Source organism: Coloeus monedula (genome assembly GCF_965178545.1).
Source record: "Coloeus monedula genome assembly, chromosome: 1".
Classification (NCBI taxonomy): Eukaryota; Metazoa; Chordata; class Aves; order Passeriformes; family Corvidae; genus Coloeus; species Coloeus monedula.
In genome coordinates this window covers 126,053,627-126,073,448 of record NC_138781.1, presented here as the reverse complement: position 1 = coordinate 126,073,448, position 19,822 = coordinate 126,053,627, and the positions used below count along the sequence as shown (strand labels likewise).

The following is a 19,822-nucleotide window of genomic DNA, read 5'->3' as shown; positions in this document are numbered from 1 at the left end:
CACTGGGAAAGGACACCTCTAAAGGAACGTTTACCTCATCCTAAATAGGTGGCAAGGTAGACAGGATGGCAATACCTTGGGTGTGGCTTTTCTCTCCATTGGTTGTAGAGATCCCTATAAACCTAACATACAATTTAAATTAATTGTCAGAAGTTGGAGGTAAATACCAACCTACAAGTACGGATATCAATACCACTCAGATAACACTGCCACACGCTAGTGAATGTGGCAAAGCAGCACAGAACTCTATGAGGTACTGTCTTCTGCTTTGGAGTGGTGACAAAAGCAACTGACAGCTGACTAAGACTTACTCTTTAAATCTAAGTTTAGGAATGTCTGCAGCCCAGCAAAATACAGCCCAAAACAGCATGGCAGAGACTTGTAGTATGTAATCTTCCTGTGTTGTTGTATATTTTCCATTTTTCAGAGTCCAGATTACAAAAATACTCTCTTCTCATTCTGCTTTTTCATCCAATTAAAACAGTATGACAGAGACCTGGTGGCTTACAAAACTGTCAACAGCATGCAGTCTCCATCACGGCAGTGGTGTGTATCTCCACACAGCAAGTCTCCATCATGGCAGTGGTGTGCATCTCCACACAGCATGACTTCAACCAGACATATGCATTTCTTCTCTCAGTTAAACTATTCAGTGTTCACTAATGATGCACACCTTCATGTGAGATGTAATTTTTGGAAAACCCCAAATATAAGCACAGAAGAATTTAAAAAGTGAATGGTATTCTTCTGAAGTGGCTCAAACTTCTATGTGAACACCCAGACAAATTCGGTAGAATAAATACTTGCCATTGAAGAGGAGAAGCTGTTTTTTATTCCTGAAAACAAATCTCTGAAGGAAGCCAGGCCTTAAAGAAGGCAGGAGCTGAACTTGGATCTTATAGTGGAAACCAAACACCCAAAGAAGGAGGAACAGATAAGACAATGCTTCTGCACAGAAATATTTGGACTACAGTGCATTGAATGTGAGTCATTAAAAGTTATGATGTCATAAAAAAAGATGAAAACTTTATTTATGATACAAAAATAGGATTATAGCCTGTGTACACAAAAAAATCCATTGGATACACTCAGCAGTATCTAGAGTACAGCAAAACAATTTTGGCCCTGAACTTCAAGGACATGGTAAAATGGAAGAGAAAGCAGCAGGAAGGACTGTCAGAAGAAAAGGCAAACATGATTAAGTGGTTTCATGTGTTTGGCACTTACAGAAGTCTGAGAACATTATCATGATCTTCAAATATGTAAAATTCTGCTTCACAGAAGAGGGAACCAGTCTGCTCTGCAAGGCAGGGAGGACAACAAGGGGCTGAGACTGCAGTAGAGATACTGAACCTAAGAGGCTTCTGACTGACAACACTGTGTAGATCTGGGAGAGATTGACTGGAACATTGTGTTTTTCAGAACCAGTCAGAAACCTTCTTCCAGGAATGGCACAAGCACAGTGATCCTGCTGTAGGACAAACTACAAAACTATGTTTGAGGTCTCTTTCTGCTCTACTGCAGCATAACACACTTCAAGTTAGATTGAATGTGTGGAGTATGTTATGTGGAAAAAACACCAGTTCCCACTCTATCCACTATACCCTCCTCTCTGTACCTTTCTGCAAGTGACCTGCAAACATGTAGCTTTCTCATTTACTTTCTCACAGCGGCCAAGAATTATCCAGTACCATTTAGCCCTTAATTTTCATCAGTTTACCTACCACCCACAGACCAAAATAGTTAACTGTGTCTTTTCTAGGCTCCCATTAAAAAATACCTGTGCTGAATCAGACACGATCACTTGTAAGTGCTGAGCAGACAAAGCATTACAGAACTTTGCCACTAACTTTTTGTTGCATTCCAGTTGCAATGGAGATATTCTTCTAAGTATTGTCATCCTCTTCAGTTTGACAAAGTGCCACAAGTAGTAATGATAATGGTAATGATATTGACCTATCTGTACGGAGAGTATCAAAATCACACCAGAGTTTCTGAACGTGCACTTGGAAATCTTACTATTCTTTCACATTGTGCTCTGTTATTTACATCTGTTTTCATGGTCAGAAATAGAAAGTATGCTAAAATGTGGAATCCAGAATACAGTCATAGGAAAGTGGTTTGTATTTTCAACAGGTGCTAGCAGGCTACATTAATTTTGAAGCATCACTCCCTATTCCACCAAGGTCTACATTTTCCTAAGCTAATAAATGTAAGACTTGCATAGTGGGAACATTCAGTGACTTGTATTTGTTATAAGTTAACCAACTGGAGGTAAAAGAAGAACATTTTTTGTTGAAGGTGGACTCCAAGGGGTTAGCTGCACTCCTTTCTAGTATCAATTGTACAACCCATCTACTTTGCTATTCTTCTACTGAAATTCTGTAAAATTAAACTAAACTGCTAAGGAAATAGGGAAGAGTGCAAAGAGGTAGAACAGGAAAATTCTTCAGTTGTAATGAATGACAAGTACATGTATTACCTCAGGTTCAGACAAGATGCATTGTTTAACCTCTCAAAGCTTATCATTTTTTTGGAAGAATGTACACGTGGTGAAAACTGTGGGCAGAATGTAGGTAAGCCTAAAGAACTTTGAGCTGTGTGCATGCTTCTAGACTGTATAGTAAAAATGAGAGATGTTAGTTTTGAAACAGTCTTTGAGATGTAAGAATGAATGGTAGAAAAAAAAGATGAGACTTTCATGTGTAAATATACAAAGCTTAATGTTTGGGCTTGAGGCTTTTAGTGAGAAATATGTACAGTACCAGTACCAAGCAAGAGGTGGAACTCAGCTCTTTGAAGGGTTAAAATGAACTTTAGTCTTCCACTGATCACCCTCTGGTACTGTATCTTCATAAATTTCCCCCGTTTATGGAGTGTTTTTGATGGCAGGCAATTCTTTGTTGAAAGTTAAGTGCTCTTTTATATGAATAACTAAAGAAGGCTTTGGTTTGAATGAATACATTATTTTGACAAATGTTTATTGGAAACCCAATTATGGCTTCATAAATCAGTGCTATCTGTGGTACATCAGGTGAGCTCACCCATGCCATCAAATGGCACATTGAATATTAGTAGGATAATTAAAACAATTCTGTTGGATGTTGTTCTTCTTACCCAGGTCTGACAGTAGTCAAAACAGGAAGAAATTGTTTATTAATTTTATTTAACTTATTAAAATACTTTTTGTGAGGAGTAATGGGCATACCTAACACAAAAAAAAAAAAGAATAAAAAGGAAAAAAAAAACATTTGTTTTCAATTTGCTGTTAGATTAAAATGACAAGGTCAAGCACAATGCATGAACTGAGTGGCAGCTGAATTTTAAGGGTAGTTGGGGAGCAGAAAGGATATCTATGAAGTCTATTGTTTGAACTTTACACCCAGGTGAAGTGGGACTTTGTTTGTTTTGTCTGAAGTGGTCACCGGTGATATGAAATGTCTGGAGTCAATTCATGTGCTTCCTTATCCTCCCTGCTACAGTGATGCTGAGTTAGAATGACCAGTTGAATGAGAAGCCATTTTCATAACTGTGAAAATGAAGGGAATCAAGTGAAAATCTTGTGTTACAGCGGGGATTACTGTAACACGCCTATATCAAACCAGGAGTCCCATGGAAAGGAAATATATATGGACAGATTCGTGGTAGATGTTTCAGAGAGTTTATTTCTCCAGCCGCATGGCTGGGGCTCTACTCAGGAACTCTGCAGTCACGGGACCCGAGGGTCCTTGGCCACACAGGGAAACACAAACCAACCAATGGGGAATGAGGCTGACCAGGGGCAGGGAAACCCTGTGTCTCCCCCCCAGGGCCCCTCTCCCAGGGCTCCATGGCAGGGGGGAGGGACCCCAACATCTCACCCGTTTTATTTTAATAAAAGGAGAATGAAAACAACTGGATAAACATAACAAGAACAGTTTCAAGACAAAACAAGCCACCCTCCTGAGTCTTTAAATGTCCAAATGGAACATCTTAGGGCTGACAGAAGGGAGACAGAACTCTCCGGGCATGCTTTGTGGGGAAACTGAGGCAGGAGAGGGTTTAATTTCTTCCCTCCCCCTTTTCATCCCCCCCTCGGCATCGGAGAGGAATTGTAGGGAAATGGAATTGTATAGGGAAGCCATGGGGTGAAAAACGGATTAGGAATAAACTGGGGATAGGGTAAACTTAGGAAGGGATTCATATTGGGTATAGGGTAAAAGGGGGAAGTAGGCTGTGGGTAGGGAAGTTGCTGGGATGGATATTGTTTATAATTTTGTGCATAATGGCTGCCTTTGACTGGAATACCTCCAGGCCCAGTAACATTTGCTGCTTGTAAACCCTTCTTTCCTTGCACTATATCAAATTGTACAACTTCCCCATCTCCTACACTTTGCAGGTAATTTTCAGGGTTATTCCTTTTAATGGCAGTTCTATGGATGAATAGATCTCACCCTGTATCATCTCGTGTTATAAATCCGTAGTTGTTTTTTACATTGTACCATTTCACAGTTCCTGTGATTTTTGTTGCTATAACTTCTCCTATCACGTGCTTGCGTGTTCGTCGTGGCTGCCGGTCCCGCGTGGCCGCTGCCTCACCAACTCCGATGTCTCGGCCGGGCCCCCGCGTTGCGGCTGCTCCGCGCTCTCCGAGCGGCGCTGCTCCGGCGTGTCTGGGCTCTGCGCGGCCCCGCGTTGCCATTGCTGCTGGCTCCGTGCCCTGTGAGTGGTTCCGCTCCATAAACTCCACACTGCTTTGGGTGCGGCCCCGTTCCGGCTCGGCACTGCGCTGCTTCTCGTGTCGCTGTGGGAACCGCCGCTTCTCCCTCCGCAGGGCTCTCCGAGCCGTGTGCTCAGAGCGGGCTGCCACGCCGATGCCGGTTCCTGGCTGCTCGTGGCCCACGGCACCCGCGGCGCCTGCGGCATCGCTCCCTCACTCGCGGCCACGTGGCCGGGGACCCCGAGACAGGGATGGGGTCTGTGATAAGGAGCGCGCTCCCGAGGGGGCTGGGAGCATCCAGCGCAGGCACCTCCGCCGGCACGGCTGCAGTCATGTGCTCCCGGTTATGGCTATGGCCATCCTTTGCTTTAGGGATAATAGGACCATATAAATGCTCCTGAATAGCTTCACTGACCACGAGGGATCCACGCAAGGGTTCAATCGCTAATGCATGTTCTGTTTGATTCTTCATCTCCAACAAGATCTCGTGCCAAAAACACCCATGATTAGTTCCAGGAGGTTCAATATCAAAAAGTAAGTCTCGAGAAATATAGAAGAAATTTTTGAAAAGCCAGATGAAAAAGTGTTCTAGATCTCCCGGTTGCATTACTTTTTTGTTTTGTTGTTCAAGGATTCCTTTTACTTCTAGATACATTTTTTTCTGTGGCTTACAGAGCCCCATTTCCCACAATTCTTCCATAGTCCAGAGAGAGTATCCAAACCAAGCTGAGAAGAGAGAGGTCTAGAGTGGTTATTTTACTCATGAATCTTCCTCAAGGATCGGTGTCTTGCCTGCATTTCTTCACCAGTTGTTACAGCGGGGATTACTGTAACATGCCTATATGAAACCAGGAGTCCCATGGAAAGGAAATATATATGGACAGATTCGTGGTAGATGTTTAGAGATGTTTATTTCTCCAGCCGCATGGCCGGGGCTCTGCTCAGGAACTCCCCCAGTCACGGGACCCGAGGGTCCTTGGCCACACCAGGGAACCCAAACCAACCAATGGGGAATGAGGCTGAGCAGGAGCAGGGAAACCCCGTGCCTCGGGGAGGGACCCCAACAATCTTGAACTCGAGGTCAAGGAAAAAAGGGAGGAGTTTAAAGTTTAAAATTATTCTCATAATATCCCCCTGCAGATAAAAATCTGCAGGGAACAAGCTACAAGGAATTCCCATCTCTTGAGGCCCCCTGACTGATCACAGCAAAATGGAGACGTATTGGTGGAAGGACACTGAAGATCTTTGAGATTTATGAAAAGAATGTACATGATCATTTCCAGGTTTAGGATATGGCTACATTTATATCCGGTAGGACTTACAAGCATAAAATAAGAATTGAAACTGAAGTAATTTGGTTTGGAGTGTATTTGAATTAGAGTGATAAAAATAGCCACCTAGATGTCTTTCTTACCAATTCAACTTCAGTGTAATATTCTTCTTAGGGGCAGAGAAGAGGGAGTGAGGAGACATAAGGAGAACAACAGAAGGGAGCACAATGTTCAGCTTTTCTCCCCTGAGAGAAAATGAGTGTTAGGAGTTGGCCAGAGAGATGGCAATGAAAGACTTCTATTTGGAATTTGTCAGTTCATTGAAAGGAGAAAAAATTCACCAAGATAAATTATTTTGTTACACCAGGAACTAACCCTCCTCAGGAGCAACTCAGGCTCCAGATTTCTGGCAGTAGACAGGGAACCTGGAGGCCACAGGGCTGAATTGCCCACACTAGGACTTCTCAGAATCTCCTATTTCCCCAGAGATCTGCTTCTCAGATCTTGTATAAAGTTTGAGGTCCTCTTCTAAATAATAGCTAGACAACATTTTGTCATGTTCTGCAAGATGGAGATAATATTCTCCATTTTCCACCATCCCTTACCCTAGTCGCTTCTCAAGATTTTAGATTGACAAACAGTAAAAGTGTGAGAAGCAATACAGGGATTGTCTTCACTATTTAGGATTCTGTTTTTTCCATAGCAAAATAAGAGTACATTCAGCCTAAAAGCAGGCATGCACTTTGCTGCCAAGGACACCATCACCAGAAATAAATATTCTGCAATAAAGAAGACAGAACTTAGGACAATTATGTTGCATGGAAGCCTTGGGCTTTTTCCTTTTCTCTAAGAAGATGTTGTAGGGCAAACAAATCTGGAAATCTCTCTTCCAGAGTAAAAGAAGTGAAGGTACTGTTTTTTATACCAATTTTATATTTTACTATTCATACCAATAGTAAAACTATTGTTTTGTCTCATGGATTGTGCTTTTCTGTCTTAACTTCTGGACCACATTTTATTACCCCTAAGCAGGAATGAGGGATTTTAGAAGTAAACTCTTCTCACCACACCACTTTCTCATGTGTAGCCTCAGAAAGGCAGACCATTCAGTCCAAGCTATGCACATAGAAATTAATTTCCTTGAATAGGATCGAGGAGATGTATGTGGTTGGCCTGGTAAAGAGAAGTGTGGACATGGAACAGGAAAGAAACATGTTTAGAAACTTCCCCTGAGCTCTGGTAAGGCTGGAAGAGTAACAAGAAAAAAGTCTGTAGTCCATGAACTTGACACAGGAGGCACAAGACACAGCTCTTGAGCACCCTAATTATCAACCAGAGCATCAGCCCTTCCCCAAGAGTTTCACAGAAGTTTATTGTCAATAAATAATATTAACAGATTAGGTTCCTGGAAAAGTTTATCAGTTTTTCTTATCTCTAGCCTATTTCTCAAACCCTGTTCCCTACCTTTTCCTGTGGCTAAATTAACTGCAAATGTGACTTAATGGAAGGAGAAATGAGGGGAGAGAAAGAGCCCCAAGTTTTCATAACACAGATTTAAAACACAGCAGCTCTGAAATACTTCCCCTTGGATTTTATTTCTGAAGGAGCTGTGGGTATCAACCTTATTTCACTGTTGATTTAGCATTCAAACACAGGACTGAAATGTTGTCTAGTTTCACTCTGTTGTCTAGTTTCACATTTTTTTCTGCAAAAAATTCTTGATGGACAAGCTAGTTATACCTTTTGCCAGCCCCTGTAAGTTATCAGAAGAGTTGCTCCTCTTTTCTCGAGTAATAAAGACAGAAGATATCAGCCTGCCTTGCATAGTCTCGTATTTTGGTGGAAATCAGCATTTAAAGTGTTACATCTTAGAGCCCAAAGGAGAAGGAAGCTTCATGGAAGATAGTTCTTCATTTATATGCAAGACTCCTGTTGCCATCCATAAATCACTCAGGCTGCTATTATAACCCAGAACAAGCTGGCATCACCCCTAAATACAGAAGACTGCAAAAGATTAACAGAACAAAAACAATAAAGAAGTCATTAAAACACCTAGATGATAAAATGCTTGAAAAATATCTCCCCAATTTCCTATGGCAAGACAGTGACTGAGCCATAAATCAAAACTATTCTTCTTCAAGGGATGTTCAGGGAGAAGGCAGTACAATTTGTTAACATGAAGGACTGCAACTTTTACAGTAATGGGGAAAAGCAGAAAACTGATCACTGCCCTCAGTTATTTCAAATACACTCTTCCTTCCTTCCATCAAGGAAAAAAACCCCCTTGCTTTTAACAGAATCAATGTAAGTTAATAGAATGTGGTTTTAATGCCAGATTTCATTTAATTAACTCTTAGCTTTTTCTGTGTTACATTTGCATTGCTAAAAAACTAAAACTGTGGATTGTGCTGGATGAATAGGTTAAATTGTTTCTTTGTCAAAAGTAACTTTCACCAGCACATAAATGTTCATGTTACAGTCTTTGTATCATGGAAAACAAATAGTTATTCAAAGCCAATAACTGGTCCATTATGTGCTCCTCGGTGATGATACACAAGAAACAATGACAGAGAAACAGACAGAATTTGCTTTGAAGTCCACAAAAAACAAACAAATAAACAAAAAAAAACCCCAAACCTACAGCATTCATTGCATCAAGAAATTTTGAAATCTACCAGTTTTCATGCTATCTTTTTGCCCTGCCACTCTGTCAACTTCATCTGAACATGCCTGAGGTCTGCGATAAGTAGTGGGATGCAAATGGCTGTAATAAACAACAAGAAAAATAATACCTAACACCAGACTCAAAATAGTTAAGATGCCCACAATTGTAAAACATATTTCTTCGATAATGGAAGGTTTCCAGAACATATATACAAACAAAATACTTAGAGTTACTACAGTGTGAGTAGCATAATAAATAGAAATGCAAACTTTTGTTCTTCTCCCCTTTATGTTAAAAAATGAAAAAATTAGAATGATTCCAACTACAGTTCTGTACAGATATTCCATCTTCGCAGATTTGCAAAATGTTGTATGCTGTTTCAAAGTCCAAGTGAAGCCACAGATCCAAAGAAATATCAGCAGAATTACAGAAATTCTGACGCTTAGTAGAGTGATCAATGAAATACTGAGTATCCAAGAAGTGATGGTAAGCAATTTATAGAAGACATACATGAACTTGGATAGCACACGAAATTCATCTTTTTCAGGCAGAGATTTTCGTAGCGATACCTGATAATCAACCATTGATAAGGAGATACCACAAAAAGACATAATAATGGCAGCATCTAAACAAAACACAAGGGAAAATGTTAAACCAGGGAAAAAGATATGTGTCTTACACTATGATTTCTGAATGAAGTTTTAGAAAATTTCATGCTTTCCTAACATTTTCTTTATCCCAGTTTTATATTTACTCTCTGCTCCAAAGCAAGTCACCTTAATTTTAAGGTTCACTTTAGTTACTTAAATCTAGGCATCTGATGCTGTTTGGTGTTCTTATATTATCCTGCCCAGCCCCTGATCCTTAATGGCCTTGCCTAAGTTGCATTGCCATCTCCATACACAGGTGACTTAGGAATTCCCAAAGTACTGCAAATAGACCATAAAAATTTAAGTTTCAGCGACTGATATTTGCAAGTCTGTGGTATCTAAAATGTAGAAATCTCTAACTAAGACTTGGTCCTTCACATGGTCATATCTAAGATGAGATTTGCTGGATCCTTTTCCCTGAGTAAATTTTGACTCCATGGACTTTGAAGGAATGCTAGACATTAGTGCAGGTAGCCCCATTTGGTTAGATAAATTCCAACTGTGAATAAGTCAATGTCCTGCCAATAATTCTGCTAGTTTTAGAGCTGGAAATGGTACAGCTGTTGTCTTGCTTCTGAGAGTTGAACCAGTATCTCTTCACCATATTGCATTCTACAGTGCTGACATATCCTTAGATTTATTTCTGACTCTGTCCCTCACCTGTAACATGGCTGATGGTAGTGAAAGCTCATGGGGCTGCTTTAATTATGTTACTGATTTCCAAATGCCTAGCTAGCAGTTTTAAAAGAATCTATAAGCAAGACTACACAAATCATACTGCTTTGCAAATTACATGCTAATTGCATTTAAGACCTTGTTTTCAAGTGATGCACCATTGTGTTTCTATTATATATTATGACTTTTTATATTTATGATATATACTATTTATCTATGACTTTTCATTTTTATAGTGAAATCTTCCTTCTCACCAATTTAGCAGAATGGACTATCTACTAGAGAGAAATTCTAATTAAATGCAGAGTAATAATACAGTGGACTGTATGTTTTCCAATGTATGTGTAAAATGTTATCCAGTCACAAGTTATGTTTTTAGGTAAGATACTCAACTTGCAACATAAGGAAAAAGACAGACTTACATTGATAGAAATGAGTTTTGTCGTGTTCCATGAGGATGTAAATCTGAAGAAAAAGTTGTGGTATGATCTTAAGAAAAGTCTTGAACACCCTGAGCATGTTAATATCAGTCACTGCATCAATAGCTTGTTTTTGAATGAAGATGGAAGTGTCTGCTTCTGATGCATCTCTGCTGCTTGCTTGTTTAAAAGCAGCTTGGCAGCCATATTTCAAAGCAAACCAATACCTATTAAAAAAAGGACATTTGATTAGGCAGCACTTTTTAGAAGACCAACTCAATAAAATGATACAGCCTTACAACAACTTTTTCCATCTTCTACTCAGGTAAAATTTTGTCTGATATCTGTCTGGTATCAGTAATACCAGAGAATCATTTAAGCCCAGCAATACCATGCAATAAGAAAACGAATAAGAACAGAATGAGAGTTGTCTGAATAAAAATTACAAGCTTTATTTTTTAGGTTCTTATTTCTTTAGAAGTACTGCATTTCTGAAAATTCCCTCAGCATCTCTCCTCAGTCTCTCTTTGAAATACTCATTCACTTTCTTTGTATCCTTTTCAGGGTATTAGTGAATATCCAGCTGTGAACATCCACATCTATGTAAGTAGAATATAGATCCAAAAGCCCCAACTATAATACCTGATGAATTGCAAACATAAAAGAGACTTTTAAAAAAAATTACTACTTTGTTACTTTCTAAATACACAGGAAGACTTATATTTCAGAGAATAGTTTTCAAGACACATGGATTCCTGGGTCAAAAGATGCTGTTAACAATCTGAGTGGTTTTATATGAGGAAGCCATTTGCCTTGGCAAATGAATGCACCTGAATGACTTTAAAAACAGTTCTGGTTTATTTTTTATTAAGCCTAAATTAACACTTTCTTTTAAAGAGAGTAAATGCAAGGATACATGGAATTAGTCAGTTACGAGTGGTGTTCATTCCATGTTGTAAATAACGTATTCTGTTCAGGATATCCCTAATGCTTTGCTTGGAGATAAACTTAGCTCTTATTCCCATCTTCAAGACCTTTGCTTCAGGCTTGGAAGTGTGGTTAGCGCTTTATAGAGGAAAGAACACAAGTTTTAATCATAAACTCTTTTGGTATTTAACAGAGGAGATAGCTGTTGTACATGTTAATCTTTACATCTGAGTTTGGGAAAACAGGATGGTGGCTCTAACTTGATGTTCTAACCAGAACTCCAGATGCTGGAAATTGCAGTATTTCTGCTGCCCCTAATGGACTCAGATACAGAGCCACACAGCCCTGGTGAGTGATCTGATTCAGTGCATTACTGTTTTGGAAGTCAGGAAAGGTAGAAAATGCTCTTTTCTGTTATAAACTAAAGGGAGCAATTGCAGAAGTGGGTTTCACAGCAAAAGACCTCTTTCCAGTGAACTATTCAGCAGCAAACAAAGACTCTTTTGGAACGAGTAAACAAATGAAAGCAGGGAGAAGTATCTCCATTAGTATGCATGTAAATCCTGCCTTGAAGCAAATCAATGCTTGCTCTCTTCTGCTGGTAACTTGACTTCAAGTGGTCATTAACACTGGCTGGGCAGATTGCAGCCTAAGCTTTGTAACTCTGCAGCACTGCAATAAGCACTGTTATTGCTGGTAGCTTGGCAGAAGCTTTGCAAGGCCTCAGAGCTGAGGCTTTCCAGGCTTGCTCTGTTTGAAATTTTCTTGACCCGTCTGTGACTTTGTATTGCTTGGTTTAGCTTGGGTGTTCTGCAGCAAAACTGGTGATTTCTTCCCACTGACCAGGTGGCTGATTTGTTTTACTTTTCTTTTTTTTCACTTTTGCGTCATACAGTCATAGTTTTTTATAGGCAACAGTAACAGTCAGATATGCATCAAATGAGATATTTATTACATATATGATGATGCAGGATAGAGAAATCTAGTCTTGCTATGATAGCAGAGGTCCTGAGATGTGGAGAGATAGGATACAGTGTAGAAAAGCACATACATAGAATGATAAGGGATGGCTTGAAAAAAGGGATAGGAATGAAAAACTATGTGTGTAATAATTTTAACTGTAGTATTTATACTATTATTATTATTACTGAAGATTTTTATGCATAGAAGTATTCTTTCTTTGCCTGTAATAAATAGATCTAGACTAATAATGAGTCTTGGAATCAACTGTTAGAATTTCACTTATACTAAGTTCTTGGCTTTATAGATATATAAATCCATATGTTTGTCCATAAACAGGATTTTGATCACAGCAGCCTTCAGACATCACTTCCAAGCCTATTTCTGTCTATTCAGTTCCCAGATGTTTTGAGCTTCTAATATTCTTCTCCAATGAACTCATTTTGACTATAATCAGCAGGCAAGGACAACGTAAGTAGTCCTTTTTTAAGAAAACTCACTGTTATTCAGCCAATCTTTCTAGCCTTACAAAGACTACTGGAGCCTTTCCCCCTCAAAAGAAAACCTAATTTAGTAAATAAATTATGACAGTTGCATCATTCATTTGGATCTATTTTCTTGAGAAATTAAGCAGAACATCACAGGCCAACACTTGATTATCTTAGACAGTTGTACAAGACTGCTTATACAAAGACCGAGACAGGCAAGGTCCTATGCCTTAACTTGCCTCCTGCTTACATTCCCTAATAGTGCATCTGAGATAACTTAAAGATTCATGCTAAAGTGCAGCTTCCTAATTGCCTGACCATCCACAGGATCACACACACCACGGACCTGATGAAACTCACACCGTTGCATTTACCATATGTAGAAAACAGAGGGCAGCAGATCATTAGACACCCAGATCTCACGGGATCATCTCATCCCGGTATAACACTGGAGCACAGTACTCTTCTGCTTACTAAGGCAGCTAAGAAGAATCCCTGACTCCTTCAGAAGTTAAAAGTTTAACACCTTCACCACCTCTAAAAACCAAATCCTTTGACCACAGGGAAAGCAGTGTAGGGGTCTCTTCCACAGCTACAGGCAAGACAGCCAGGATTGGCAGGTCCTGGGTTAAGTGCATGCTAGAGGATTCATGACTTTGTCCCTGCTATGTTAAGCCATCTCCTTCATACAAGAGTATGTGAGAATTGCAACATGGTAGGAGTAGGTGTGGAGCAGCTTTGTTACTATTCAAGAGCCTCAGGGGAAGAGCCTTTGCTCTTCTCCTTGCAAAGATTCATAGACTGCATCCCTGCCATTCAGGCCATGTGTTGGTTCCATGAGCTGACTCTAGATCTATTATTTACTCCCAAAGGAAACTTGTTTTTATGTTTTTGTGTATTTATCTTATTCTTCCCTGAATAATCACTCATAAGGAAAGAACTGAACTGTTTGGCAAAGCATCTATTGCTTTTTCTGTTTATAAAACAATTAGTATTCCAAAACATCTGGTTCTTGCATTCAAGATGTAAAAAATATGGAAAGTTTGCAATGTTTTCAAGAAAAAACAATTGGGTAGACTGATCTGCTAGTTGTCCATGGACTCACTCACCAGAGCCTGTGTTTGTCCAAGCAGCAAGAAGTGGAAACCAGCTGCACAAATTTCGAGCTGCAGAGCTCACAGCTGAGATGGCAGGTGATATGCAAGGCAAGAAATGTCCTAAAAGGAGTATTTCAGCTGGATGCATACCTGAAATCACTTGTCAACGTTTTCAAAGCACATTCCTTCTGAGCACTGTGTACTAGGTTTATACTGTTACAATGTGGTACACTGTGTATTTGTCCCTAGTTGTAGCGGTTTTGGTTAGTCCACTTCTGACTTTGAATTCCGTATAGAATGCATGTTTTATTCAAGTAAAGTCCAAATATTTCTACTGCTCTTTAACTATATATTAAGCAAGGTGGCATTCTCTGAGCTCCACAAGCTTATGTTACTTACTGTAGTTCACTGTGACAAATTTTCATATTTTAAGAGTATTTTGAGTTTACACCCTCATTCTCATCTGCCCATTTGGCATGCAATATAATGACATTTTAGGAAGGGCTCAGAGCCAACTTTTAGACCTAGTGTTGAACTATGTTCCCAGCCTAGGGCAAAGTTCAGTCCATAGTAAAGGGTAGGTCAGGTTCAAATTTTCTCCTTTATCGTGCCCACGGCTCACTTAAACCCTGTGCCTGCTCTGAAACTATTCTGGTTATATCCCTCAAATCTATTTTCCTATAATATATCTATATCTATAGAAGTTCTGTGCTTCAATATTCATAAACTGTAAAAAGTCTTTTAAAAAGGTACTACAACTGTAATAAAAATACATTAATTTAAAATAATGGATTAGTTATGTATTTTTAGTAGAGGTACGTCCTAAATGGAATATGAAATGGTTAAGTCAATAATATAGACAAATGCAGGTTTACCACTTACTTTTTTTCCCTATAAATTCATTAAAGATAATATGGTTTTCACCATTTCAAGGTATATAAGATACTTGGAGGCCAACAGAGTAAAAAACCTACAATTTCTTTACAACTGGAACTGTCATATGTGAATGGCAAAGAATTATCAGTGTCTCTAAGTAACATTCACTTTGATAGGAGAACAAAAAAATGGTTTCTGCCTTTGTAGTGTTGCTTTGTGGAGAGCACAAATGACAGGGCTCCTACTTATTATAAACACTCGTGGAAACACAGCTCCACTGTCTCTCTCTTCTTGAGATGTTCCTACATACTCATCATCATTTCACAAGTGATGAAGTTTGATCCTGTAAAATTAGGAAGGCTTTGTCTCTGGCTGGGAATTCACAGGGGTGACAGCTATTTGGTTTTGTTGCTTCACGGCCTTCACATGTGACAAGCAAGCTGCCTTGCTAATGTTTCCATATCGCATGCTTGCCCTCAGATTTCCACTGACTTTGCAACACAATCCTAGTATTATGCTACACATCCCATCTCATCAAACTACACCGATAAATATTTGGGTGCCATTTAGTAGTTCATACAGGCAGGTTGCAAGTGGCCTGGCAATAATGACTGTCCTGTCTAAATTCTGGTCATGCAGTCACAGCTTTCAGCATAGTATAAATCTTTATCAAAGGAAAATTACTCTGTGCTGCATGTCAAACTTCACCTTCTAAGTATCAAAAATACTTGGATTAAATCCATGAAACCGATGCACGAAGTCAATACTTAGGTCAGTAAATTTATATTAAGAAAATGTGATCAAACACATAGAATCACAGAATCATTTAGTTTGGAAAAGATCTTTAAGACCATCGAGTACAACCATTGCTCTAGCACTATCAAGTCCGTCTCTAAACCATGTCCCTAAGTGTCACATCTACATGTCTTTTCAGTATCTCCAGAGATGGAGACTCGATTACTTCCTTGGGCGCCTATTCCAATGCTTGTCAACTCTTTCAGTGAAGAAAATTTTCCTAATATCCAATCCAAACTTTCCCAGTACAAGCTGGGGCCATTTCCTCTCAACCTGTCACTTGTTACTTGAGAGAAGAGACTGACCCCCACCTGTCTGCAACCTGCTTTCAGTTGTAGAGAGCAGTAAGAGTCTGACACAGGATGTAACTTAACCTCTGTGACATCTCCAAACCAGATGACCCATCCTCCTCATTATTATTCAGTTCCACTTGCAGAGTCTCATACCTGTAATGCCAGGGCACCTGTGAATGTGGGGTAGTCACAGCGGAGACACATGTGCTGCACTGGGCAGAAGCTTGTTGCCATAGCCCCCTAACCTTAAGTCACTGTGCTCAGCCAGGTGAAAAGTGGATAGGGAATCATCCATATCATGCATTCTGCCTGCCAGTGGGGCTGTCTCAGGAAAGGGTGTGAATCTAGCAGCCTGTGTCTCTCTTTCTGTCCATCCCTGATACTCCTCAACCTCCTCACCTCCTCCCAGAGCTCTGTCACTAAGCAGTGGAGTTCCTTTACCAGAGTGCATCTCTCACAGGTATGCTCACTGCTGCCAGCTGGTACTGCTTCAGAGCAGGGGTCACCCTGCAGCCCGTCACCTACATTGGCTCTGAATTTTTCTCACTGCCTTTTAGAAATATGTAATGAAATAACCCCAGTTTCAGCAAAGTGCTCACATTTACTCTGATGCCTCATGGATTTAGAATGAATCTTCACAAATATGCAAAAAAATCTTTTTCATCTGCTTCTATTCAAAGTTGCAGGGCATTCTGAGGTACCTTTAAGCATCGAGAGGCACAACAGCAGCTGCCAGTATCACAGCGGCTGCTGCCTACATGACCTTCTATTCTGACAGCAAAAGTTATGACTTGCCAATGTTTAGTCTCCCACACGTGTGTCCTTGGCTGATGAAGCTCACTGCTACACATCAGACAGCTCCAGAAATCATACGGTGCCCTAAGGAAATGTCCCATTCTCCCACATTCCCTGACTGTGTTATTGTCTTAATACTGTCTGTTATGTCAAGACTGTTCTCCATTCAACAAATATCCGTGTGAGCCATTTAGATGGGTTAGGCTGACTACAATTTTATTCAGCATAGTTGTTGTGTATGTTTTTAACTTAATTTTGTCTCCTTGCAGAACATACTATTTCATATGAAATATAATTGCAGGTATGCACTCTTTCCAATAAAAGAAACTAAAGCCTTCTTAGATAAGAAATACTTTAATTTCATTTTCCTCTGATTTTATATATGTTGCACATATTTATAAACATATATATATATATATGATTTCCATAGTTATTACTTAGCACTGTCAGTGTGACAGCAAAACCAAACTGATTCCCATTGTTCTGTGCACTGTACAAACCTCCAGTACCAAAAGGGTACCAGTTTGTAAGTCACCAGTTCCAGTGCCTAAAGAGAACCTAGAAGAAAGCTGAAGAGGGACTTTGTACAAGAGCATGGAGTGATAGGACAAGGGGGAATGGCTTCAAACTAAAAGATGGTAGGTTAAGAACAAGATATTAGGATGAAACTCTTCCCTGTTAGGGTGGTGATGCACAGGTTACCCAGAGAAGCTGTGGATGCCCCATCCCTGCAAGTGCTCAAGGCCACTTTGGATGGGGCTTTGAGCAGCCTGGTCAAGTGGAAGGTTTCTCTACCCATGGCAGGGGGGTTGGAATGAGATGATTTTTAAGGTCACCTTCCAAACCAAAACGTTCTAGGAGTCTAAGTTCAAAGATGGAGCAGGAGGCGTAAGAGGATATGAAAGAGGGAAGAAGGAAGGAAAGAAAAAAAGGAAAAAATGAAAAAAGATAATTTAGTAAGGTGTGTTCATATCTTATAATTTCAAGCATCCAGAGTTCAGTGATCAAATCTTATTTACTGGTAAGGCCCTCATTTTCCTCTTTGAATGAACAATATGGGTTCCTGCCCCAAATGACTTTCTGGAGAATCTCACCTTAACAAGTGTGACCTGACAGAATCTATTTTTATCCATTTACTGCAGAGATAAACCTGAGTGACTTGTTGTCTAAACTAACTGCATAAATCAGATGACTAAGAGGGAGGACAGGAGGAAGTTGTACCTTGATACACCTAAGAAAAACACATATAATAAGAAGTACGTAATAGTTAATCACAAAGGCACAAGCACAGATGCCAGCTTGCTGTTACCAGCTTATACGTTAAATTATGCTTTATAACACTGCTGAATTGTGAGGAGTGGCTGGAAGAACTTTGTAACTTATACATAACATGTTGGAAATTTTCCAAGCATGAGGAGCAGCATAGGAGAAAATATCATTTGTGCAAAAAAGAACAAGCGACCAACTTGACAACACTGTCAGAATAAAGAACAAAATAATGTTTACTAGATAATAAGCCACTCAGAGAATATGGAGCTAATTGTGGGAAAGACTCCAAATTATAGAAATTCATGGTAAGAGATATTCATTGGAAAGGGTATGAGTTCAGGTAAATCCAAGAGTTTTGTGGATTGCTTCAGAGTTAAGGTAATCCACTAAGAAACAAAGTTTCCTATCACCATTAAGTGCTGCAAGTATTTTTACTAACTATTCAGCTATTCATTTCTCTCCTGAATCTTGGTGAGTTTTCTACATATGGTTAGACACTCAGGTTCAAACATAACCTCTTCAGCTGTCTCAGCTGCTTAGTGTGCCTAACATCATTTTGAAAACTTTTATTTATCAGTTGCAACAGTAGTACACTTCAAAGCAATCGTTTTTATTAAGTATGCCCCATCAAATGGCTGATTAATTAAATAGAGCTGAGTTGTGAATGATAAAAATCATTACTTACAGATATATGAAAGAAGAATTACATGTCCATCAAAACCCGACAAAATTTACCACTGGCATAACCAGACAAAAATCCTTTTGCTTTCATGGAGCAGTAATTGTTAAGGCCAGAATTGGTCTTGTCCCTGAAGCCACACTAGGCACTTCTTAATAACTGTCCTAAAGCAACATGATTTCTTATTTGAAAATAAATTTTAAAATGTGCTTACCTTATAAAAATTCCACACTGAAAGAGATGAATTAGAAAAACCAATTTCAGCTTCCCAGTATCAGTACCTTCCCAGTCATTTTTAAACCACTCATAACTAAATATCTGAGTTATTAATGATGAAAGACCTCTAAAACACAGTATCAGTATACTCCAAGAATATTGTCCTTGACAGAAATATCTACTAGCTACCCAAAAGTCCACTCCAATATCAACTACATAAATTATCATTCCACCAACTAAAAAAAAAAAATTCTGCTTAGTAAATTTCATCATGTGTGGAACTTTCACTGTCGTCATTCTCTCCTTACTTCATGTAGAGGAATCTAAATGCTCTCCTACAATGGAGTATTTTTCCTGATGATAGCCCCTGCTCACATGGTTTTATACAAAGGAAAGTTGGGTTATCCATTTTTAGTATGGCAAAGGGACTTGCATTTTTCTGTGCTCTTGATTTAAATATTAAATTAACTTCTAAAATACACATCTATTTTGAAAAAGATAAATGTAAATTGTCTTTTTAATTGATGGAGTCGTTCTTCATTACTGGTTCCTAAAAAGAAGAAGAAAAAAAAGAAGATTAGCAGTAAGAATATCTTCATCATTTAAAATATCATACAGCAATTCTCTTGACCATTTGAACAGGCAAGTACAAAACACAGAACGTGCTGAGATAGTGGTGAACAATCAGCCCAAGAGAGCTGCATTTCTGAACCTGCTGAGATCACCCACTCTCCCAAACAGTGACTCTCCACTCAAGCAGCTATTGAGATAATTCCTAAGAGTTGCAAAACACTAAAAAGCAAGCAAGTTTTTAAAAGCAGCTTATGGAAAAAAAGACTGATTCCATCCCAGAACTTTCTTAATTTCTGAGTTCTTCTCCTTCACTGTACACAGCACAAAACATAGAGAAAACTTTTGTCTTAAGTACACACCATGGTATCAGAATATGCATAATTTGGCAGTTTCTGACTGTGTTACTGCATTTGTGTGCTTACATCCAGTGTTTTTGTCATTCCTGCTTGGTGTTCCACATGCAGTAAAAAAGTGC

General features: G+C 39.4%; 1 protein-coding gene across 1 annotated transcript; it reads right to left on the bottom strand.

The window, feature by feature from the left end:
* Positions 1-8,616: 8,616 nt before the first annotated feature.
* Positions 8,617-19,071, bottom strand: XKR9 (XK related 9; the record flags this gene model as incomplete). The annotated part of the gene is made up of 3 exons (XM_082293550.1): positions 8,617-9,260; positions 10,383-10,606; positions 18,773-19,071. The coding sequence occupies 3 exons, from the start codon at positions 19,069-19,071 to the stop codon at positions 8,617-8,619; spliced, it is 1,167 nt and encodes a 388-aa protein (XP_082149676.1).
* Between the last annotated feature and the right edge of the window lie 751 nt (positions 19,072-19,822).